The sequence below is a fragment of the Oncorhynchus clarkii genome, chromosome 13 (assembly GCF_045791955.1).
Source record: "Oncorhynchus clarkii lewisi isolate Uvic-CL-2024 chromosome 13, UVic_Ocla_1.0, whole genome shotgun sequence".
NCBI classification, from domain to species: domain Eukaryota; kingdom Metazoa; phylum Chordata; class Actinopteri; order Salmoniformes; family Salmonidae; genus Oncorhynchus; species Oncorhynchus clarkii.
The window spans coordinates 14,691,588-14,716,898 of NC_092159.1; the positions used below are offsets into that span (position 1 = coordinate 14,691,588).

Below are 25,311 nucleotides of genomic sequence, written 5' to 3' on the forward strand. Positions count from 1 at the left end.
GGCTGTTCTGTCCGTTGAAATCACCAGGGCCGGCACCATGGATTTTAATGCCTTTAGTCAACGACTTCGCAGAGCGCAAGGCCCGTCGAATGTCAATCAAATGATTGAGTAAGCTTATATTTTATACAGGGCAGGCTGCCCAGACAGCCTATTTAAATCCAGATTTATTGAGATTGACAAGCAATGTAGATTAATCTACGACTATGCACTAACTGTCTTAGGAAACCATGTTTTGGTGCACGGCCACTGAGCCATTTCATTGTCATCATAGCCTATACGTTTAACTAGGCTATATGAGTAATTAGTAAGCACATGCGTATCATACAGTGTTAAGAGACATGCTGCCATTTAAGCAGATCTGTTTGAATACTCCTCTTGATTGATTTGCTGGTGTTTTTGCTAGAGGCCTCTGCAGGAGGCAGATCATTTGAAATAGCGTTATGTCAGTTTTGCCACCGTGCACGACTTCAGCGAACATGTCCTGGGTCATTAGCTGTGTTTCTGTCAAGAGATTGATCTATATACGTATGTTTTATAATATAGGCTATTGCCTATTAATTGCAGATAAAATAGTTATTTTTATGATTTTTTTTGTTTGTAGGTGCTGAATATATTGGCTATATTGCGGCTTCTCTGGTAACAGCTTCAAATGTGCCCTTAGATTAGGTTCTGCTCTGCTGTTACAATGCTTAGTTATATTAACACACAGCCGTACCAACAAAATCATTGGCATTTTAAGGGAAATATGGGTGGTGGTAGGGGCCCGTAATTGTTTAGGGGCCCCTGGGCCCGTCATGATTAAGATACGTTACTGCCCCTGCTATACAACCACCTGTTCCCACAGCGAGTGCTAACGCTACGCTAGCAGAAACCATGTAGCCTCCCCACAGGGCAAATATACATCCTTTTACACACTGTGTGTGTTTCACACCAAGGCTCTGAGAGTGTTTGCACTGAAGCCATGCCAACCAAATAAACGTTAGCCACCGCTAGCTAGTGTGGTGGGTCCATAAGACGACATTTCTCACCTACTGTGAGAAACGTCATCTTATATATAGTTACTCATTGTGTATTTATTTATTTATTTATTCCTTGTGTTATTATTTATCTCTCTGCGTTGTTGGGAAGGACCTGTATGTCAGCATTTCACTGTTAGTCTACACTTACAATATGATTTGTAAATGTCATTGAGTTAACAGTGTAGTGCGTTTGGACCTGGTCTGGAAGGAGTGTCGGTTACACACTGGCCCTCATGTGGCGTAGAAGCATGTAGGAGATCACCACTCCTCTTGGACTAATACGAAGTCATTGTGCAAGTTTTCTTCAACTTTCTCTCTCCCTCGCTCTGCTGTGTATCATCATATTGTATCTAATTATCAGACTGTCTGTAGGGAGCTCAACAATGCTCCTCATCAAAGACGGTTTGTTTATCTCCTCACTGCTATTCCTGGCTCCCCATGAGACCCGACGTAGTCCCTACGGAGGCTCATAAGCTGGTTATAAGCTGTCCATAGCCCCAATGCCTCCAAACACCAGGGAGGTTGGGGTTTGAGGGAGGTATCAGGGAGTTTTCTAAGGCTTGGAGCAGAGGATAGGAACTGTGTGTAGAAGGGTAGGTGGGGATTGGTTGCTTTTTTACACCAGATCGCAGGTATAAACTAGTCATTGTCATGTTTTTCTAGTGGACTTGATCATTTTGTGTGCGTTGGGTCTAGTCTCCAGTATTCCCTTGGGGAGTAGGAAATATCACTGTTGTTTCTACACAGTAGAAATATATCTCCTTGTTCTCTATAGATCAGTTGGTAGAGCATGGCGGTTGCAAAGCCAGGATAGTGGGTTCAATTCCTGGGACCACCCGTATGTAAAATGTATGCAGGCTTTGGATAAAAGCGTCTGCTAAATTGCATATATGATCTGTGTCTACGTTGTAGGAAACAAAGGCTCTATAATAAAGGTTGGCGAGTACAGCACATCCTCCAGGCTGTGTTCATACGTACCAAGTCAGGCTAGTCATATTGTCCCGCTGTGTGTCAGCTGTGAGGATACAAACATGTAGTTACACAGTCATTTGCCTTGTGATGCCTGAGGCCATGTCACAAGGGATGCGTAATGTGAAACAGCACAAGCTAGATAGAAACGTCCAGATAAACAACTAAGGCTTCCAGGTATCTCATTGTCAGAGTGCTGATCTAGAATCAGGTCCCCACCTGTCCATATAACTGTATTAATTGTGCTCTAAAGGCTAAACTGTTCCTAGAGCAGCACTTTAACTACTTCCTAAGGTACATTATATCTGTGACCTATAACCTTTAACTTCTTGTCACACAGATTGAAGATGGACGAGGCAGAGAAGTACCAACAGAGACTGCAGGCGATCACTGTGAGTCAAGCACCTGACACACACAACCACACATACAGGCCCATGGAAACTAAGCACTGCCCCTTGCGCTGTCTGTCCGTAGCTACTGAATAATTTACCCATAGTGCATGCAGTGTGTCGCACCAGGCCGCATACCTCAGCCCAGTAAAACAACGCCACAGTATTTCCATGGAGACACAGTGACTGTTATAGGGTGGCCACCTCTCTATGGTGAGGGTTCCTGTGTGACAGGTTTGACCAGGTGTTCTCCTCTTTTCTTTTACATCTTCACCTCTTCTTTCTGTTTTCTCTTTATTCTCCCTCTGTTTCTATTTTCTTCCTCTTTGTTTATCACTCCACCTCTCTCTCTCGCGCCCCCTCACCCCTCCATCCTCTCTCTCTCTCGTGCCCCCTCACCCCTCCATCCTCTCTCTCTCGCTCTCCCCCCTCTCTCTTGCTCTCCCCCCTCTCTCTTGCTCTCCCCCCTCTCTCTTTCTCTCCCCCCTCTCTCTTGCTCTCCCCCCTCTCTCTTGCTCTCCCCTCTCTCTTGCTCTCCCCCCTCTCTCCCCTCTCTCTTGCTCTCTCCCCTCTCTCCCCTCTCTCTCAGGAGAAGCGTCGTCTGCAGGAGGAACAGGAGAGGGCCAAGAGGGAGATGGAGGAGGAGCGGCTGAGGCTACAGCAGCTCAAGGTGACGCACACACACGCACACACTCTGAAGGTCTGACCATCACCCTCTCACTGTCCCCGGCCCGTCACCCCTCTCACTGTCCCCGGCCCGTCACCCCTCTCACTGTCCCCGGCCCGTCACCACCTCTCACTGTCCCCGGCCCGTCACCCCTCTCACTATGTAGGACTATTTAGTCTGAAGTGTAACGTCAATTGGCCAGAAAAGTGACCACATACACTCAGACACACAGGCTTTCTCTGTGAATATGGTGGTGGATGCTGGACAGAACCCCCACACTCATTATTCTTTCCCCACAAATGTAGAATGTAGCCATAATGTTGTTCCGCCAAAACTCTGTACGGACTCATTCCAGCTTGTTAGCAAGGGGCTTACTTCAGTTCCAAACTCCTTTCCAAGCAACACACAACTCCTAGTCTACTTGAGAACACACACACCCTTCCTGAAACGGCCTGCCAGAGTTTGGAGGTTTGGCCTTCCTTCACTAGAATGGTGTGCGTGTGTTTACGTGCTCTGCTCTCTGCACTGGACGGATCCATTGTTTTCACACCCCTTCCAGATTGGCGTTCCCACTGCCCTGGGGCGCATTCCTCAAATCCTTGCTGTGTGCTTTTGTACACCCAATGAGAAACTGGTTTCAGGTGACTGGTCTGCCTTAGTCTGATATCTCGATCCACCTCCAAGAATGATTTCCCCAACCACCCTTATGAGGCTAAATTGTAACGAACTTGCAGAAACCACCGTTTTTGGTTGGCTAACTTCTAGCCTACAATAACGCCTCTTGTCTGCAACTGTACTGTATCGACTACCGAAGGAACAAACCCTGCTCTGTACTCCTCAGAGGTAAAGGAAGTATTGACCTCTCAATGGCTGTCACCAGAAGTGGTCTCTAGACCCAGACACAGCTTTAAAAGGGCTATTAAAGTGGCCTAACATGAAGAAGAATAAGCCACGCAATGCTAACTGCAAAGTCCACTCAGTGAAATGCATTTAAATTGACCTTTTTAAAGAGGTCGTCTATTAAGGGAACAGACTCATTGAAGCGGCATACTCTGAAGGTAGTGTAAAAGTAGCCTATAAAGTTGCTGCCTCGCAGTTCAACAGAGGTACTTTAGCCTTCTAATTGTTATAATCATGTAACGTGATCTGATTTTAGTCCTCTGGGGGAAGGGGGTGGACTGTTTTCTTTTCAGCCACTCTTGGAGGACGATGGGTATTTCTTAATTATGCAAAAAGTTGTGAGGGTGTCCGCACTCAAAAAGATGTCTCATAAAGCTTACTGTATTTCAATAATAGATGACTATTTTCCCTGCGTCGGGGATAGCGTGCACAGGTGTTTCGTCTTTGCAGCCTTCTTCAGTACCTACACACTGTAAAGCCGAAACGTCTGTGTACTCTATCCCTGATGCAGTGAAAATACATACTACATTTAATTATAAAATAATAAGGTTTATGCGACATCTTTTTGAGTACGGACACATCACATCTTTTTACTGATCTGAATTTCTGGGTTTTCCCCTCCACTCAAACTTCTGGCCCTCTTGATTAGGTATTTCTTAGAATGAGAAAACAATACATTTCATTGAACTTCATATTAGTCCTGTTGGGTTAGAGGGAGGTGTTCTGCAAACACACATTTTGGCACTCTGAGAGGACCTGTGCCGCTACAGAAACAGGAAGGAAGTGCTCTCTGCAGACTTCCTGTCAGTGCTCTGCTGTGCATTTCACCTTCAGCTGAGGTGGTGAGAGGGGGCCAGCGGAGAGGAGTGGTGGGATAGGAAGGGAGTGGTGGGATAGGAGAGACCCTGTGTTCCAATTCGTTACCTTGCTCGCAAAAGCGTACACTCATTCACTCCCCCTCATGCATTTAAAAGCATTGGATTGGTGTAAGCATAGGCTAGTAATCTTAAATCGATAAGGTGAAGTGAGCAAGTGCACACTTGGGGCAGAAAGGAGTGTGTTCCTGTCCGAATGTATGGGATATGGGATGGGACACCTGTTGAGGGCTTTATTGGAGTGTTAAAGGGATGGGGCACCTGTTGAGGGCTTTATTGGAGTGTTAAAGGGATGGGGCACCTGTTGAGGGCTTTATTGGAGTGTTAAAGGGATGGGACACCTGTTGAGCGGCTATTGAAGTGTTAAAGGGATGGGACACCTGCTGAGGGCTTTATTGGAGTGTTAAAGGGATGGGGCACCTGTTGAGTGGCTATTGAAGTGTTAAAGGGATGGGACACCTGTTGAGGGCTTTATTGGAGTGTTAAAGGGATGGGGCACCTGTTGAGTGCTTTATTGGAGTGTTAAAGGGATAGGACACCTGTTGAGGGCTTTATTGAAGTGTTAAAGGGATGGGACACCTGTTGAGCGGCTATTGAAAGGAAGTGGAGTGGGGAATGAGGTCTAATAGAGAGATGTGACCTAAGCTGATTGGATGGGGAGGTTTAAAGGTCACAGCCACCGGCTGACACCATAACAATAGTGTGTGAGAATGAAGACAAACCTGTCAGATTTAAAGACAATGCCATGTTGCATTCAGCTCATGTTGTGTCTGAGTAGGAGTGCATGATTTGGATGATGCCTATGACGTTGACAATGTTGACTGACATGCTTCTCTTGCTCTCCTTGTGTCCTCCCTCTCCCTGTGTCCTCCCTCCCTCCCTCTCTCCATGTGCCCTCCATGTGTCCTTCCTCCCTTCCTCTCTCCCTGTGTCCTCCCTCCCTCAATCTCTCCCTGTGTCCTCCCTCCCTCTCTCGCACTTTCTTTCTCCATCCAGAGGAAGTCTCTTAGAGACCAGTGGCTGATGGACGGCCCCTCTTCCCCCACATCCTCAGAGCCTCGTTCCCCGCTGTGGGGCTCCCAGGCCCAGGAGATGGAGCAACACATAGACAAGTAGGAATATCCTATTATACACCCCATACTCACTACATTACCTGTATAGGGCTACCTGTATACTCACCACATTACCTGTATAGGGCTACCTGTATACTCACTACATTACCTGTATAGGGCTACCTGTATACTCACTACATTACCTGTATAGGGCTACCTGTATACTCACCACATTACCTGTATAGGGCTACCTGTATACTCACTGCATTACCTGTATAGGGCTATCTGTGTACTCACTACATTACCTGTATAGGGCTACCTGTGTACTCACCGCATTACCTGTATAGGGCTATCTGTGTACTCACTACATTACCTGTATAGGGCTACCTGTATACTCACTGCATTACCTGTATAGGGCTACCTGTATACTCACTGCATTACCTGTATAGGGCTACCTGTATACTCACAGCATTACCTGTATAGGGCTACCTGTATACTCACTACATTACCTGTATAGGGCTACCTGTATACTCACTGCATTACCTGTATAGGGCTACCTGTATACTCACTACATTACCTGTATAGGGCTACCTGTATACTCACTACATTACCTGTATAGGGCTACCTGTATACTCACCACATTACCTGTATAGGGCTACCTGTATACTCACCACATTACCTGTATAGGGCTACCTGTATACTCACCACATTACCTGTATAGGGCTACTTGTATACTCACCACATTACCTGTATAGGGCTACCTGTATACTCACTACATTACCTGTATAGGGCTACCTGTATACTCACCACATTACCTGTATAGGGCTACCTGTATACTCACCACATTAGCTGTATAGGGCTAGATACTTACTAGATGCTCTCGATGCTTGGTTCACACCATAGATGCCATACTCACCACACTTTCTCTCTAGGGCTTTCTATACTCTCAATTCCTATCTGTGCAGTGTGTTTGTAGGAGGCCAGCTTCACCTCATAGTCTACACAGTAGCTGTATGAAGACTCTTATTCTCTAAGACATTCTATACTCTCCATGTTGTCTGTCTAGGGTTGTGGCTGTTTGTTAGATCCCAGCTTCAGATTATACACACACCTCTGACCTTAGTGGTTATAGTCTCTACACCTCGAAGGGGTTGTAGTCTCTGCACCTCGTAGGGGTTGTAGTCTCTGCACCTCGTAGGGGTTGTAGTCTCTGCACCTCGTAGGGCTTGTAGTCTCTGCACCTCGTAGGGCTTGTAGTCTCTGCACCTCGTAGGGCTTGTAGTCTCTGCACCTCGTAGTACACCTCGTAATCTCTGCACCTCGTATTACACCTCGTAGTCTTTACACCTCGTAGGGGTTATAGTCTCTGCACCTCGTAGGGGTTATAGTCTCTGCATAGTCTCTGCACCTCGTAGGGGTTATAGTCTCTGCACCTCGTAGGGGTTATAGTCTCTGCACCTCGTAGGGGTTATAGTCTCTGCACCTCGTAGGGGTTATAGTCTCTGCACCTCGTAGGGGTTATAGTCTCTGCACCTCGTAGGGGTTATAGTCTCTGCACCTCGTAGGGGTTATAGTCTCTGCACCTCGTAGGGGTTATAGTCTCTGCACCTCGTAGGGGTTATAGTCTCTGCACCTCGTAGGGGTTATAGTCTCTGCACCTCGTAGGGGTTATAGTCTCTGCACCTCGTAGGGGTTATAGTCTCTACACCTCGTAGGGGTTATAGTCTCTGCACCTCGTAGGGGTTATAGTCTCTGCACCTCGTAGGGGTTATAGTCTCTACACCTCGTAGGGGTTATAGTCTCTGCACCTCGTAGGGGTTATAGTCTCTGCACCTCGTAGGGGTTATAGTCTCTACACCTCGTAGGGGTTATAGTCTCTGCACCTCGTAGGGGTTATAGTCTCTACACCTCGTAGGGGTTATAGTCTCTGCACCTCGTAGGGGTTATAGTCTCTACACCTCGTAGGGGTTATAGTCTCTACACCTCGTAGGGGTTATAGTCTCTACACCTCGTAGTGGTTATAGTCTCTGCACCTCGTAGGGGTTATAGTCTCTGCACCTCGTAGGGGTTATAGTCTCTGCACCTCGTAGGGGTTATAGTCTCTACACCTTGTAGTGGTTATAGTCTCTGCACCTCGTAGGGGTTATAGTCTCTACACCTCGTAGGGGTTATAGTCTCTACACCTCGTAGGGGTTATAGTCTCTACACCTCGTAGGGGTTATAGTCTCTACACCTCGTAGGGGTTATAGTCTCTACACCTCGTAGGGGTTATAGTCTCTACACCTCGTAGGGGTTATAGTCTCTACACCTCGTAGGGGTTATAGTCTCTACACCTCGTAGGGGTTATAGTCTCTACACCTCGTAGGGGTTATAGTCTCTACACCTCGTAGGGGTTATAGTCTCTGCACCTCGTAGGGGTTATAGTCTCTGCACCTCGTAGGGGTTATAGTCTCTGCACCTCGTAGGGGTTATAGTCTCTGCACCTCGTAGGGGTTATAGTCTCTACACCTCGTAGGGGTTATAGTCTCTGCACCTCGTAGGGGTTATAGTCTCTGCACCTCGTAGTGGTTATAGTCTACACCTCGTAGGGGTTATAGTCTCTGCACCTCGTAGTGGTTATAGTCTCTGCACCTCGTAGAGGTTATAGTCTACACCTCGTAGGGGTTATAGTCTCTGCACCTCGTAGTGGTTATAGTCTCTGCACCTCGTAGAGGTTATAGTCTCTGCACCTCGTAGAGGTTATAGTCTCTGCACCTCGTAGAGGTTATAGTCTACACCTCGTAGGGGTTATAGTCTCTGCACCTCGTAGGGGTTATAGTCTCTGCACCTCGTAGGGGTTATAGTCTCTGCACCTCGTAGAGGTTATAGTCTCTGCACCTCGTAGGGGTTATAGTCTACACCTCGTAGTGGTTATAGTCTCTGCACCTCGTAGGGGTTATAGTCTCTGCACCTCGTAGGGGTTATAGTCTACACCTCGTAGGGGTTATAGTCTCTGCACCTCGTAGGGGTTATAGTCTACACCTCGTAGTGGTTATAGTCTCTGCACCTCGTAGGGGTTATAGTCTCTGCACCTCGTAGGGGTTATAGTCTACACCTCGTAGTGGTTATAGTCTCTGCACCTCGTAGGGGTTATAGTCTCTGCACCTCGTAGGGGTTATAGTCTCTACACCTCGTAGTGGTTATAGTCTCTGCACCTCGTAGGGGTTATAGTCTCTGCACCTCGTAGGGGTTATAGTCTCTGCACCTCGTAGGGGTTATAGTCTCTGCACCTCGTAGGGGTTATAGTCTCTGCACCTCGTAGGGGTTATAGTCTACACCTCGTAGGGGTTATAGTCTCTGCACCTCGTAGGGGTTATAGTCTACACCTCGTAGTGGTTATAGTCTCTGCACCTCGTAGGGGTTATAGTCTCTACACCTCGTAGGGGTTATAGTCTACACCTCGTAGTGGTTATAGTCTCTGCACCTCGTAGGGGTTATAGTCTCTGCACCTCGTAGGGGTTATAGTCTCTGCACCTCGTAGGGGTTATAGTCTCTGCACCTCGTAGGGGTTATAGTCTCTGCACCTCGTAGGGGTTATAGTCTCTGCACCTCGTAGGGGTTATAGTCTCTGCACCTCGTAGGGGTTATAGTCTGCACCTCGTAGGGGTTATAGTCTGCACCTCGTAGGGGTTATAGTCTCTGCACCTCGTAGGGGTTATAGTCTCTACACCTTGTAGTGGTTATAGTCTCTGCACCTCGTAGGGGTTATAGTCTCTACACCTCGTAGGGGTTATAGTCTCTACACCTCGTAGGGGTTATAGTCTCTACACCTCGTAGGGGTTATAGTCTCTACACCTCGTAGGGGTTATAGTCTCTACACCTCGTAGGGGTTATAGTCTCTACACCTCGTAGGGGTTATAGTCTCTACACCTCGTAGGGGTTATAGTCTCTACACCTCGTAGGGGTTATAGTCTCTACACCTCGTAGGGGTTATAGTCTCTACACCTCGTAGGGGTTATAGTCTCTGCACCTCGTAGGGGTTATAGTCTCTGCACCTCGTAGTGGTTATAGTCTCTGCACCTCGTAGGGGTTATAGTCTCTGCACCTCGTAGGGGTTATAGTCTCTACACCTCGTAGGGGTTATAGTCTCTGCACCTCGTAGAGGTTATAGTCTCTGCACCTCGTAGAGGTTATAGTCTACACCTCGTAGGGGTTATAGTCTCTGCACCTCGTAGTGGTTATAGTCTCTGCACCTCGTAGAGGTTATAGTCTACACCTCGTAGGGGTTATAGTCTCTGCACCTCGTAGTGGTTATAGTCTCTGCACCTCGTAGAGGTTATAGTCTCTGCACCTCGTAGAGGTTATAGTCTCTGCACCTCGTAGAGGTTATAGTCTACACCTCGTAGGGGTTATAGTCTCTGCACCTCGTAGGGGTTATAGTCTCTGCACCTCGTAGGGGTTATAGTCTCTGCACCTCGTAGAGGTTATAGTCTCTGCACCTCGTAGGGGTTATAGTCTACACCTCGTAGTGGTTATAGTCTCTGCACCTCGTAGGGGTTATAGTCTCTGCACCTCGTAGGGGTTATAGTCTACACCTCGTAGGGGTTATAGTCTCTGCACCTCGTAGGGGTTATAGTCTACACCTCGTAGTGGTTATAGTCTCTGCACCTCGTAGGGGTTATAGTCTCTGCACCTCGTAGGGGTTATAGTCTACACCTCGTAGGGGTTATAGTCTCTGCACCTCGTAGGGGTTATAGTCTCTGCACCTCGTAGGGGTTATAGTCTCTACACCTCGTAGGGGTTATAGTCTCTACACCTCGTAGGGGTTATAGTCTCTGCACCTCGTAGGGGTTATAGTCTCTGCACCTCGTAGGGGTTATAGTCTCTGCACCTCGTAGGGGTTATAGTCTCTACACCTCGTAGGGGTTATAGTCTCTACACCTCGTAGGGGTTATAGTCTCTGCACCTCGTAGGGGTTATAGTCTCTACACCTCGTAGGGGTTATAGTCTCTGCACCTCGTAGGGGTTATAGTCTCTGCACCTCGTAGGGGTTATAGTCTCTACACCTCGTAGGGGTTATAGTCTCTGCACCTCGTAGGGGTTATAGTCTCTGCACCTCGTAGGGGTTATAGTCTCTACACCTCGTAGGGGTTATAGTCTCTGCACCTCGTAGGGGTTATAGTCTCTGCACCTCGTAGGGGTTATAGTCTCTGCACCTCGTAGTGTATTTGCATGTATTGTAAGTTTCTTATAGCACTACCTTTTTATCAATGTGAGGTTAAAAGTGAATGGTTTGTTCTGGCTGAGGTTGGAACCGAACGCTAAAGAACTGTGTGTCTGTGTGTGTGTCAGGTTGCAGACAGAGAGTCAACGGTTAGCGGAGGAGGAGGAGAAACTGGAGCAGCAGATGGAAGATGGCCGAGCTGTGAGTGACACACACACTATGTCTTACTATACTTGTGAAGACCTTTTGGGGACCAACAATTGATTCACATTTTTCCCCTAAACTCTAATTCAAAGCCGAAAATATATTTTTTACAAGTCAGGACTGGCCTCACTTGGTTTACTACTCTTGTGAGGACATCTGGCACTAAAATGTGCACACCTACACACACCTACACACACCTACACACACCTACACACACCTACAGACACCTACACACACCTACACACACCTACACACACCTACAGACACCTACACACACCTACACACACCTACAGACACCTACAGACACCTACAGACACCTACACACACCTACACACACCTACAGACACCTACAGACACCTACAGACACCTACAGAATTAGGATGGCCAAGCTGTGAGTAACGCACACAAACACTCACTGATGCACGCAGACCAATTGAATGGGTAGAATACATGCTAGAACAAGCAGCCCCGATCATTACGTCCGTTCTTCCCACCAGTCCTGACCGACGAGGCTCCTTTCGGAGGAATAATACATTTTCCCATAATAATACGTTCATGCAGCTTTGATGTAGCACCTCTCGTTCAGAAGTAGGAGCTTTACCAAGACCAAGCCCTCCGTGCATCAACAATGTACCACTTAGACGTGTGTAATCGCTCCACCTCAAGGCAACCGCGACTGTTTACCTCAGAATGACCTTGTATTTTACAACAAAGAATTCTCCTCCTCCTTCAAGTCTTTTGTTTGTATTTCTTCTCCTAACCTTGATTTTAGAGGTTGTAGAGACGGGAATCACACACTGAGTGTGTTGTTTAGTCTCGTAGCCAAGGAGCAGACCGGTGAAGGTTGACTCGTATGATAGTGGGGGTTTTTGTGGCATGGCAGAGATGGGACTACCCTCAACACTGGGCTTTTGTTTTAAAGGTCGACTCGGTGATCTGACGTAGAAGCAGAAAGTAAAACGGCATAGTGGGTCAATTTCCGTAACAACTAAGAGCGCTGAAGCGCGAGGCTCAACTTCTATGCTGTTTCGGTGCCCTTGCTACCAGGCTGTAACTGAGAGAACCCCGTACACACACGCAGATACTGTGTGAGAGGGAAGTCTTTGCATCTCACTCATCTCAATATCTGCGGTGCTGCTTGTGGCAACGTCATTTCACTGAGTCTACCTTTTTAAAGTAGGGATATTAGGTATTGAGTAGTCGCTGGTGGATGGTGGGCCCTAAAGTCTCATTAGCTCCCTCTTGTGGGTTGAAAATGCGTGAATGACATTGCTCATCTACCCTTTTATAATGGCATTCCTCATCTAGGGTCACGGTTACAACTTGAGACTGAAAATAATAAAAGAATGGTATGTGGTTGGAGTGTCTAACCCCGCCCCTGTCTGTCTCCTCCAATAGAATGCAGCGGTGGTGGTGGAGGCTACAGCAGGTAGGTGTCACCTGTCTCTGAATGAATGAGCGACTGTCTAGCTGTCACCACCGGTTACTGTTGGCAACCGCTGGTAGCAGTCGTTGTTCGACTAGCTTGATATTACTTGACCCAATCAATTGAATTGTTGAAAGATAAAATAATACGTATTTGTTTCTGCTTGAGTTGGTAATGAATGTGATGTGGGGTAAAAAGACATCGTAAATAACCCAATAGATTTGAACAGAATCGGGACAGTTGAATGTTGAATGGTGGGCTTAATAAACACTGATTTTAAAAAGAGTCTTATTTCCATATATTCTCACAGAAGCAGACCAAGCAGTTATCTTGGAGAATGGACAGGAAGAAGTAGAGGCTGAATCCGGTAAGGGGTTAACAATGTCACCTTCATCTCTCCTTACTCTGAATCAACTGAAATGGGTTCTAGTCCCAGAAGACACTACAGACTGTACTGGCCTTTGATGGTATTTGTATTACAAAGGCAATACGTTGTATTCATTCGTCAGTGGAAGTTCATACATGCATACAGTATCTATGCATTTGAATGAGATGGAATACATAGAAATTGATGCTGATGAAGAATCTCATGTGTGAAGTTATCAGGGGAAAGCATAGAAATAGAATTTCTAGAACGTGAAAATTCCTTTAGACCACTGCTGTTTGGCTGCACCATGATGGGTCTAGTAATTCTATTTCTATGGGGCAAAGAGCACACAACACAAGCCAAGTCAGTGGAAATGTTCTGGTTGGTTAGATTCAGGGTCACAGGGATGGGCAACATGCCTTTGGCTTGGTGCTGAAATGTCACTCCTATCATTAGGACCTTCTGTCATGAGTCCAGAACAGCGTTGATTCTGGAAGCTGCTCTCTCTTCACTTCTTTTGGATTTCTAATATCACTCGTCCCATTGGCTGGCCTCTTTTTTTCTTGTCTTTCTCCTTTACTCTCCATAACTTTCTCCAAGTTTCTACAAATGTTCCACTCTCCTGCTTCTTCCGTGCTCACTATTCTAGCTGGACTTTCCAGAGCTTGGTAAGATTAATGTGCATCCTTGCCAAGGGTCTTGCTGATAGAAGACTGGGAAGATGATTGAAACATTTCCTAACTATGATCTGTCTGTCTTGTCACAGTTTTAGGAACAGTTGAGGCAGCACTATTGGAACGAGCTGAGATCCTCACCAATGGGAGAGGAGAGGGGGAGGGGCAAGCTGCTACCCACAATGCATCAGAGGAGGGCGGACTGCGCAACAGCACCAACGGTCCAGTGACAGTCGTCCCTGAAGATGGTGCCATTACCATGACGTTCCTGGGGCTCACGGAGGCGGAGCCAGGCGAGGCTCCGGTAATCGAGGAAGGAGGACTGATCATGATGCGAGCGGAGCGAGTGATTATCAATGACGAGGGAGACGAGCTGGCAAATGATCTTTCCTCTACGGGTCAGGAACAGGAAGTAGACTCAGCCGTGTCCAATCAGAGGTCAGAGACAACTCCTGAAGAGTCCTCAGAAGTAGCAAAAGAGACTGAGACAGAGGCAGACACAGTAACCAGAGGTTTAGGAGAAGGACAGATGGACACCGTAACTAGAGATTTAGGAGAAGGACAGATGGACACAGTAACCGGAGATTTAGGAGAAGGACAGATGGACACAGTAATAGGAGATTTAGGAGAAGGACAGATGGACACAGTAATAGGAGATTTAGGAGAAAGACAGATGGAGGGTGTGGGAAACAGTGGTGGAGAGGAAGAGGCGCAGCCAGTAGAGGAAGCTCCTGTGTCTGACTTGCAGGCCCCAGATGATGGCGTTGTGGCTGCCGTTCCCGTCTACTCTGAGACCTTACTCACCCCCAGGCCCGACGCAGAGGGAGAGGCTGCAGGCGAGCCGGCAGAGGGCGATGTGGAAGTGAAGACTGAAGTGGAAGTCAAGGGGGAAGAGGAGGCCTCGCTGGCCCCAGAATCAGCCATCCTCCCTGGGGGCCAGTTCCTGGAGGTGTCCCTAGTGGAGCCCCGGACTGAGCCAGAGCAGGAGCCCCTGCTGTTCCCATCCAAGGCCCAGACCCTGGCCTTGGGGGAGCAGGCTCCAGCCACCCCAGAGACACTGACCGCTACCAGGGGAGAGGCGGAGGGAGGGGTCGATGTGGCTCCCAAACGCAAGACCTGCCAGTGCTGCTCTGTCATGTGATCAATAATTTTGTTCGCTCTCTATCTCTCTACCAAATTCTCCAATGCTTTCTCTGTGTAATACTACAAGAGGGACTTGAGTCTGCCTCTAACACTGTGAATGATGGGGGGTAAGATGGTGTTATTACTGAAGTGCCTTGTGGATCTCCTTCCCTAAGGGTATAGCTCAGTTACCCATCCAGAGGAACCTGGGTTTTGTTCAGTAGGGCGAAGTGCTTTGAAATGAAAATTCAAAACCAGTGTTTTTCTTATTGGACCAGGTCCAGGTAGGCCCTCCCTGTTCGAGTCAGTTTTTTTTCTTTTGATGAACACAACCCTGATGAACACAACCCTGATGAACACAACCCTGATGAACACAACCCTAATGAACTCAACCCTGATGAACTCAACCCTGATGAACACAACCCTGATGAACTCAACCCTGATGAACACAACCCTGTCAGCCTTGCCTGTGTTACTGTTGGCTGGTACTGAGAATGAAAGACCAGTCTTGATCCATTATGCTGTATCTGTGTATCCACCCTACTATTCACACAGAACCTGCTTTAAACTGAACTGTGCAGGCTGTGATAGGAATTCTGTTTGGGGGGGCGCTTATGTGTGTTTTTAGTGAATTATTTTACAAGGGAAATGCTTATCGAAGGCCCTTATCTTATTTTGTCCAATGCAAGGCCTGAGGATTGAATCATGACCAGTACAGTAGGTATGTGTCAGAAAGGCCTGAGGGTTGAATCATGACCAGTACAGTAGGTATGTGTCAGAAAGGCCTGAGGGTTGAATCATGACCAGTACAGTAGGTATGTGTCAGAAAGGCCTGAGGGTTGAATCATGACCAGTACAGTAGGTATGTGTCAGAAAGGCCTGAGGGTTGAATCATGCCCAGTACAGTAGGTATGTGTCACAAATGAAACCCTAGTCCTAACAAAGTGCTCTACTGTTGACCAGGGTCTATGGTCTCTGGTTGAAAGTAGGTCACTGACTGTACAAAACATTAGGAACACCTGCTCTTTCCATGACAGACTGACCAGGTGAAAGCTATGATCCCTTATTGATGTCACTTGTTAAATCCACTTGCACATGGATTGTGCATGTGTGCCATTGAGGGTCAATGGGCAATCAACCTATTGAAATGCCTTTGAACAGGGTTTGGTAACAGGTGTCAGGCGCACCGGTTTCAGTGTTAAGAACTGCAACAGCTTTCTGTGTGGATCTGTGTGGTCCACCACTCAAAGGAAGTCCAACCAACTTGACACAACTGTGGGAAGCATTGGAGTCAACATTTCTCAATCTTATTTTGGTCCATTATCAATTGTTAAAGGGAAAGTATGTTTTTATATCTAAATTCTATGCATTTTATTTTCTCAGTGTATTTTCCATAGAATACAAACAGTGCTCTGACATGTATACAGCCACCATGAAATCAAGTGGGAGTGGGGGTTTATGTATATCTTTCTTTCATCAGGATACTTTTGAACTAATCAATAATGGTTTAGTGATTAAACTGACACTTGTGAAATATTATTTGATGTCCTGTCTCCTGTCTCACCATTTGTCAACATTGGACAATGAAAAACTACCGTGTTGCTCCATTCTAAGCTAAAACACACAGATTATGGAGTAACCTTTGACAGGAAGAGTCCAACACACAACGGTGCATCCCAAATGGCACCCCGCTCCCTTCATAGTGCACTACCCTTGACCAGGTCCCTTGGGCACTACCTTTGACCAGGGCTCTTGGGCATTAGGGTGCCATTTGGGATGCAGGCAACTTTTTCCCACACAGGCTTTTGCCACACCAGTGCTCTGAACATAGCAAAGGTCAATTGTATTTTATAAACTGTGTGGTTTGTGCCCTGGATGCTGATTGTCTGATAGCTGTGGTATATCAGACCGTATAGCACGGGTATGACAAAACCAGTCATTTGTTTCCTTGGTAACCAGTTTATAATAGCAATAAGACACCTCAGGGGTTTGTGGTATGTGGCCAATATATCATGGCCTGTATCCAGGCACTCCGTGTTGATTCGTGCATAAGAACAGCCTTTAGCCGTGGTATATTGGCCAAATACCACACCCCTCTCGTGCCTTATTACTTAAGTATACTATACCAAAGCAATACTGTTTTTCTGTAGAAAAAAACTCTTACTAAGAAATGTATTAATTGAGAGAATATAAAAATGGGGCAGCAGGTAGCCTAGTGGTTAAGGGCATTGGGGCAGTAACCAAAATATCACTGGTTCGAATAAGCACACAACTGTACATGAGATGAGCATTAAAAAAAAGCTTTTTTATTTTTGCAATCCTGGAATTTGCCATAGAAAAGAGTCCTTTTCCTGGCACTCTATAACTGTGCAACTTTCTGACATTTGAAGAACATTTCACCATAGCAGGACAGCAGAGCTTTGATTGGACCCCTCTATCCCAGCACCAGTGTTCTATACACACAAACACATCAATGAAGTATAGACATACTGTTGATATAGAAATACAAGAGAAATATAGTGATACATGTTGTAGATATGATAGATATACTGTAGATATGGTGTATAGATATAGTGAAACCTAGATACTGAAGCCATGTTCGCTCTATATGCCACAGCTCTCCTCTGCTTCCTGTCTTCGAGCCAATCAGCTCGTGCTGCTGCTCTAGGCTGTGAGGACCTCCTTAAGCCCATGGATCCACCACGACTAGACCAGCAGTTCTTGGGAAGATGGGCCCTCGTCGCAGACAGTGTGAGCCACCTCTGGTATTACTCAACCATGTTGGCTCTCAAGGTAGCACCCTATTCCCTACATGGCACCCTCTTCCCTGTATGTAGAGCACTGCTTTTGTCCGTGGTCTAAATTAAAGCTTTATATAGGGAATAGGGTGCCATTTTGGATTAAATTGCATTTTACTTGTCATTCCCCATTATTCATTGTAATTGTTTTTTTATTGTTTTTTTATATTGTGATTGTTTCTATTGTTTTTGTGGCTGCTGTATGAAAACTAATAATAACCACAGAGATAAGACAGTCACCATGGAGTTTACATCTGCTACCAACACCAGAACCGGAACCGGCATGGCGGCTGGTGTAAGTAATGTATATACCCGGCAACAGCACCTTTCAGTTAGACATGAGGGGCTTTTGGAACATCACTGGGGTCTCCCTGGAGACCTCCTGCCCAGACTTCCTGGTGATGAGGTGGGTAGCATGATTAACTACAGTACCCATAATGCTCTGTGTAACATAAACCTATTTGGTCCCATTAAAGATGTTCTTCAAGCTAAGGTAATGGTATCTCATCTCCTTTTCAATACAAGGTGAGCTCCGTAATAAGGGAGTCCACAGACCTGTACTTGCTGAGGAAGGTGGAGGGCAGGACGGGACAGAGGTGGAGGGCGGGACGGGACTGAGGTGGAGGAAGAGAAGATGGAGGAGTTCAGGAAACGTGGCGTGCCTGGGGCTTCCCGCTGCCAGTGCTGATGTAGCTTGGGAAATCCCTCTGTGATTCCTCTCGTCCCTGATTCCCTGCCCTCTTAAGACGGGTAGAAGAAGATCCATTAATGTGATGGAAGTATAGATTCTGGGAGAGTGGGGGCAGTGAAAGAGAGACGTGGAGACACTTTTTCTGTTTTGTAATAAATCAGTTGTGTATGTACTGTTTGTCAATGTACTGTATGCTTGTACTGTACTGAATGATTTATCCTATTCTGTCGTCTTGGCTTCTTTAACAGCTTTAATGACATTCATTGAGTTAAAGTCCTAGAGCTTCAGTTCATTCACAGAGACAGTGGAATCCAGTAGGGATGTTCACAGCAAATTCTTCAGCGTTGAATCAACTCTGAGTGTTCAATTTAACACTTTTCCAGACTATAGGGTCCACACTATTCAGAGCTAAATTAAGACTTTGTTAGGAGCTGATGCCATTACACTTTCTCAGTGTTAAGGCCTGCAGTTTTACAGGAACTCGTTTTGGGTGTTGACTATTTGAATCAGGTGTGCCAGTTCAGGGTTAAAACAAAAATGTGAAACGTCTGGGGGGCGAGGAGAGGGTTGGGAAACCATGTAGTAGAGAACGCTGTCTGGCATCCATTTTAGCTTACGCATCAGATTCATCTGCTGTGGTGTTATAAACCTAAATAATACCCCCCAAAATATTTTCGATCGAATGTTGTCACGTTTTAAGAATATTTAGGATTTTAAAGATATTTGTATATTGTGTATTTTGAAGTACAGTACCAGTCGAATGTTTGGACACACCTACTCATTCAAGGGTTTTTCTTCATTTGTACTGTTTTCTACATTGTAGAATAAAAGTGAAGACATCAACACTATGAAATAACACATATGGAATCCTTGTAGTAACCAAAAAAGTGTTAAACAAATCAAAATATATTTTAGATTCTTTAAAAGTAGCCACCCTTAGCCTTGATGACAGCTTTGCACACTCTTGGAATTCTCTAAACCAGCTTCATGAGGTAGTCACCTGGAATACATTTCAATTAACAGGTGTGCCTTGTTAAGTTAATTTGTGGAATTTATTTTCTTCTTAATGTGTTTGAACCAATCATTAGTGTTGTGACAAGGTAGGGGTGGTATACAGAAGATGGTCCATATTATGGCAAGAACAGCTCAAATAAGCAAAGAGATACGACAGTCCATCATTACTTTACAAGACATGAAGGTCAGTCAATCCGGAAAATCAACCAACTCTAAACCTTAGGGTTTTACAAGCCAAACTTTTCTTGTCAACAAAGGCAGAATCTCTACGAACAATACAAACCTGTTTTTATCCAGGGTGTTCCCATTTCCACAACTAGGCATTTGTAGACATGAAAGTAAAAGTTAGAATTGTTAAATAAATACCTAGTTGCGGTACGACGCTAAGCCACAACAGTGTTCTGAACGTACAAAAGGTCAATTGCACTGTGTACTGTACCAGAGCAATTCTTCAAATGTTATTTCACCTTTATTTAACCAGGTAGGCTAGTTGAGAAAAAGTTCTCATTTACAACTGCGGCCTGGCCAAGATAAAGCAAAACAGAGTTACACATGGGATAAACAAACGTATAGTCAATAACACAATTGCTACACTGTATGCCTGCAGAAAAACTAGGAGAATCCTAGAAGAATTAGGAGAACACTAGAAGAGTTAGGAGAACACTAGAAGAGTTAGGAGAACACTAGAAGAGTTAGGAGAACACTAGAAGAGTTAGGAGAACACTAGAAGAGTTAGGAGAACACTAGAAGAGTTAGGAGAACACTAGAAGAGTTAGGAGAACACTAGAAGAGTTTGGAGAACACTAGAAGAGTTAGGAGAACACTAGAAGCGTTAGGAGAATACTAGACGTAAATGAGTCTCATGGATTGTTTCATGTTTGACACTATGGAATAATGTCTCAGATAAAAGCATGCAACTTTTCACCAGATAAGCACAGAACATAGATTAACAAAAAGTATTGTTTTTATTTCGCAACCTTGGAATTGCCTTGGAAAAGTGCCAGTTTACTGGTACTCTGCAACTGTGGAACTTTCTGACATTGAAGAACATTGTACCATAGCAGAGCTATAAGACTGGGCCCCTCTATCCCAGCACCAGTGGTCCATACACACAGACACATCAATGACACATAGACATACAGTAGATAGATGCTGTAGGTATAGTGATACATATAAATATATAAGATAGATATAGTGATACATATCGTAGATTCTATAGCTATAGATAGACCCACAGTAGATAGATATACTGGTGCATAGATATAGTGAGACCTAGACACTGAAGCCATGTTCGCTCTATGTGCCACGACTCTCCTGTACTTCCTGTCTTTTAGCCAATCAGCTCCTGCTGCAGCTCTAGCCTGTGAGGACCTCCTTAAGCCCATGGATCCACCACGACTAGACCAGCAGCTCTTGAGGAAATGGGCCCTCGTCGCAGGCAGCCTGAGCCACCCTGCATCCCTGGAGAGTCTCAAGGTAGCACCCTATCCACTATGTGGCACCCTATTCCCTAGAGTCCTATGCGGACCCTGGTCCAAAGTTAAAACAAGGGATAGGCCTGGAAAAATGTGAGTTATGGAAGCAAGGACTGGCCATCCAAGATATCACAATTATAGTTTTAAGCATGTTTTGAGGCATTTACAATGTTTACAAAACATTGGATTATAACAATCTTATATCTGGGGTTCTGTATGGGGTATGACAGTTGAACTAAGCTCATGAGGCATTTATAAGTTCTATTCTTCAAGAATCAATGGGTACATATCATAAATGTTTAAGTCCAAAAATGGATGTAACATCTGCAGATTGCCCCCTTTAAATAGATTTTTAGCACACTTGTCATCTAGGCTACATTTCACCTGCCTTTCCACATTCATTGTACCGGTAATTGTTCTGTGACAATTGTGTATGTTGTATGGATTGTTTCTATAGTGGTTTCTGTATGAAAACGAATAATAATCACATCTCATCTCTCTCACAGACCAGAGACGGCATCACCATGGAGTTTTCACCCTCCACCCCCAACACCACCCAGAACTCCAACACCACCACAACCGTCCACTACACCCAGACTAACCGTTTCGGCAGCCGATGCGAGTCTCTAACCTACAATATCTCACTCATCAACGACAACAGCACCTTCCAGTTCGACGTGGGGGGCCGATTCAACCTCACTGGGGTCTTCCTGGAGACCTCCTGCCCAGACTGTCTGGTGATGAAGTTAGTCATTTATAGAATTGTACATTTGAGCCATTTTAGCAGACACTCTTATCCAGAACAACTTACTGTTTGGGGGTATTCCAGTGTTTTTCAACTCTGGTCCAGGTGTACCCACGTTTCTGTTGGAGATCCACACAAAACACACCTGATTCTACTAGTCAACTAATCACCAAGGCCTTGACAAGTTGAATCAGGTGTGGTTGCCCAGGGCTACAGCAAGAATGTGTACTGTTGGGGGTAGATTAGGACTGGAGTTGAGAAACACTGGTGTAGGCTATTCAACTCAGGTCAGGTAGGTAGAAACAACCACATGCTGCATTACAATCACTGCAAGTGAACCGTTCTTCAAAACACCCACTGGGCACAGAAGTCATTTCACTGAAATGACGTGGAAACAACATTGATTCAACCAGTGTGTGCCCAGTGGATAGCCTCTATCACCCTCAAACTCAACTCTGGACCGGGACTGATTTAGACTTGGGACACCAGGTGGGTGAAATGAATTATCAGGTAGAACAGAAGAACCAGCAGGCTCTGGATCTCGTAGGGTAAGAGTTGAATACGCCTGCTCTATCAGCTAAACCAGTGCCAGGAAGAAAAACAAGTGCTGGTGTGAGTACAAGAAAGCAAAGTACAACAGTAAAGTATAATTATTTTTTTTAGGTGGGAGGTGAGCTCCAGGAGGAGGGAGTCTACGGACCTGTACCTGCTGAGGAAGACGGAGGGTGGGAGAGAGGTGGAGGAAGAGGAGTTGGAAGAGTTCAGGAAACAGGTGGAGTGTATGGGGCTGCCGCCGCCAGTGGTGATGGAGCCGGGGAATGCCCTCTGTGGTTCCTATCAGCTCCCCTGGAAACACTGAGGAGGAGGAGGAGAAGACGAAGCTCGATCAGAGAGTGGGGGCCGTGAGACCGATGTAGAGACACGTTTTCTGTCATCTGTTTTGTAATCCAACATTTCTGTGTTTACTGTTTGTCGATGACCTGTAGAATGTTGGAAAAAAAAGATGCAGGATTTGTCATATTATTCTGTCTTCTTTAACAGATGTAATTACGTTCACAGACTGATTTAATGTCCCAGAGCTGAAGCTAATTCACAGAGACAGTGGGATCCAGCAGGAATGTCGGGACGTCATTAGGACTCTATGCACAATAGGAAAGAAAAGTATTTTATAATTGGATTACTTTTGTATAATTTGGCATAACCTCATTTGTCCATGCATTAAAGTGCTCATACTGTTAATTCTCAGATTAAACTGGATGGAACAGTGAACAATTTGTCATTTGTGAGTGAGAGAGTGTTTCTGCAGATGTGGGCGTGCACAAGCAAGGGGGAAAATGTGGGTGTGAGTACGGACATGGACAGGGCCAGGGAGAGAGTAACCTACTTTCAGAACTATTGGGTACTTGGTCCTACTTGGGTACTTGGTTCTGATTAGACATGACGTACCTGTAGGATCGACGTCCCAAATTCCACAACAAGAATAAGAAGGTCCCCTGTAGATCAGAAACGTTCCAGTCCAGTGGCGTCGTCACCAGCACAGACGATACCACATCAACAGGTAGGTGCCATAAACTTACTAGGTATTGAGGGGCTCCTTTAAAGTGATGTCCCAGTGTGTGCCATGCACTGTATGCAACCATGGTACTGGTACAGTGTAGTCCTCCTTGTTGTGAGAAGGTTAGCTTTATCAGATTATAGATTCCTGTTACAGATCTCATTTGTAATATGCTGTTGGTTTAATGTCTTTATTCAATGTTTATTACATGGAAAACATATTTGACATACCACTAGTTGTCCATATCAAATAATTGCCAGCCATAAAAGAAAATATGAAGTTTATATGCAATACCCCCTGTGGGAAATGTATATTTAATGATGATCACATTTCCTGAAGCTCCTTTGATCAAGTTTAGCCTCGTTGCTAATGAGGAGAGATATTAGCCTATTATATTATATCCCACTGATCTGCGTCTTCCCAACTCCCTGTTACCTCACGGCACATGGGAATATCCTGGGACAGTCCCATTGGTGGTTAGCTTTGTGCTCCCTGTAAAATACACTATATATGCAAAAGTATGTGGACACCCCTTTTGAATTAGTGAATTCGGCTAGTTCAGTCACACCCGTTGCTGACAGTTGTGTAAAATCGAGCACACCGCCATGCAATCTCCATAGACAAACATTGGGAGTAGAATGGCCTTACTGAAGAGCTCAGTGACGTTAAAGATGGCACCGTCATAGGATTCCACCTTTCCAACAAGTCAGTTTGTCAAATGTCTGCCCTGCTAGAGCTCCCTCACACGAAGAGTAAACAAAAAAACATCTGACCAACTGGGAACATTTTGTCAGTCCCCACAACAAAAAAGGCTAATTCTAGCCGTTTAGGGTTAAGGCAAGAATTAGTGTTCAGGTTAGGTTTTGGGGTTAAAGTTCAAGTCAGGGTTTAGGGAAAATAGGATTTTGAATGGGAATCAATTGTGTGTCCCCACAAGGTTAGTTAAACAAGACCGTCTGTCTGTGTGTGTGTTCCTAAATAGGGATTTAAGGAGCTTTCTTTCTCACAATAGTTAAATGTTTACTCCTCCCTACTGTGGCGAAACATCATTTTCATGTGTGTGTGTGTCCCTCCTCTTTCGTAGCCCAAGGACCTGTTATTTTCTCAAGTGGAGGAACACCCAGTTACATATCAATTTGAAATGTATTCACTGTTGGAATCCAAGTCAGGCTGCGTCCCAATGTACACTACCTTTGTGGTTGACTTGCACGTTTCCAATATTCTTACGTTGTAAAAAGTATGATCTACTTTGAAGATAGAAATGTAGTGGTTAGAGGGGACAGCCTTGTCTGTCACAATATCATTTATCTGTAAAAAGGTGCATGTCCAATCTTGATATTCTAGCTCTATCCACAACATTTTCCCACCAATGAATAGCCTGCAGGGCAGGAGGTGAACCAATGAATAGCCTGCAGTGCAGGAGGTGAACCAATAAATAGCCTGCAGGGCAGGCCCCTATGGCCAGTTATAAACCCATCACCCCATGTCCTATCCCATGTTCCTCCATTCATAGTGAAGGGGTCCAGGCTTGTCCGCTCTAACAGGGCATTGTTATGTGAATGTAATCACGTCCAGGTCAGGACATGGCATTGTTTTCTGAATGTAACGTGCAGTATGCCAGGCCAGGACTGCTGCACACTGTCGTACTGTCCCAGATCTACTGTTCATCCCATTGGTTCACCCCCAGTCCTCTCTGTTCTGTCCCACATGCCTCTGCTAATGATTCCTTACAGCGCGTGCCAAAACCCAGGGCACTGTGTGTGTGTGTGTGTGCGTCTGTGTGCGTGCGTCTGTGTGTGTGCGTGTGTGCGTGTGTGTGTGCGTCTGTGCGTGTTAAAAGCCACAGTACTGTGAATCACACTGTGAATGGTTTAGCAGGGAGGGGAAGCAGGGAGGATGGATGCGGAATCTTTTTTTTCTGTCTGGTGTTAGAAACTGGGGACCTGAGTAACCAGGAAGAGAGAGAAGGGTGAGGCTAGAGATAGCTAGAGAGAAAGTGTGACTGTGGGAGAGAAGGGGGATAAATGAGATGCTTGAGAGAAAGTGTGACTGTGAGAGACAAGGGGGGTAAATGAGATGTCTAGAGAGAAAGTGTGACTGTGAGAGAAGGGGGATAAATGAGATAGCTAGAGAGAAAGTGTGACTGTGAGAGAGAAGGGGGATAAA

General features: G+C 45.7%; 2 protein-coding genes across 3 annotated transcripts in view; both read left to right on the top strand.

Moving 5' to 3' along the window:
• LOC139424455 (paralemmin 3) overlaps nt 1-16,406 on the top strand; it is a 34,297-nt gene extending 17,891 nt beyond the window's left edge. The window contains exons 2-9 of one of the 2 annotated variants that reach the window (XR_011635941.1): nt 2,329-2,380; nt 2,967-3,047; nt 5,816-5,931; nt 11,203-11,275; nt 12,677-12,707; nt 13,015-13,071; nt 13,838-15,556; nt 15,604-16,406. Coding sequence is in view for 1 of the 2 variants with exons in the window: in XM_071176303.1 (XP_071032404.1) it covers nt 2,336-2,380; nt 2,967-3,047; nt 5,816-5,931; nt 11,203-11,275; nt 12,677-12,707; nt 13,015-13,071; nt 13,838-14,886 (1,452 nt within the window). In the remaining variant the exon portion in view is untranslated. Of the gene's footprint in view, nt 1-2,328; nt 2,381-2,966; nt 3,048-5,815; nt 5,932-11,202; nt 11,276-12,676; nt 12,708-13,014; nt 13,072-13,837 lie in introns of both variants that reach the window. The other variant, XM_071176303.1, reaches the window with a different exon arrangement.
• Nucleotides 16,407-19,991: 3,585 nt separating this feature from the next.
• LOC139423776 (uncharacterized) lies at nt 19,992-22,691 on the top strand. Its single transcript, XM_071175410.1, has 3 exons — nt 19,992-20,846; nt 21,352-21,590; nt 22,254-22,691. Exons 1-3 carry the CDS (start codon nt 20,658-20,660, stop codon nt 22,447-22,449), a joined length of 624 nt encoding a protein of 207 aa, XP_071031511.1. The 5' UTR covers nt 19,992-20,657; the 3' UTR covers nt 22,450-22,691.
• Nucleotides 22,692-25,311: the final 2,620 nt, after the last annotated feature.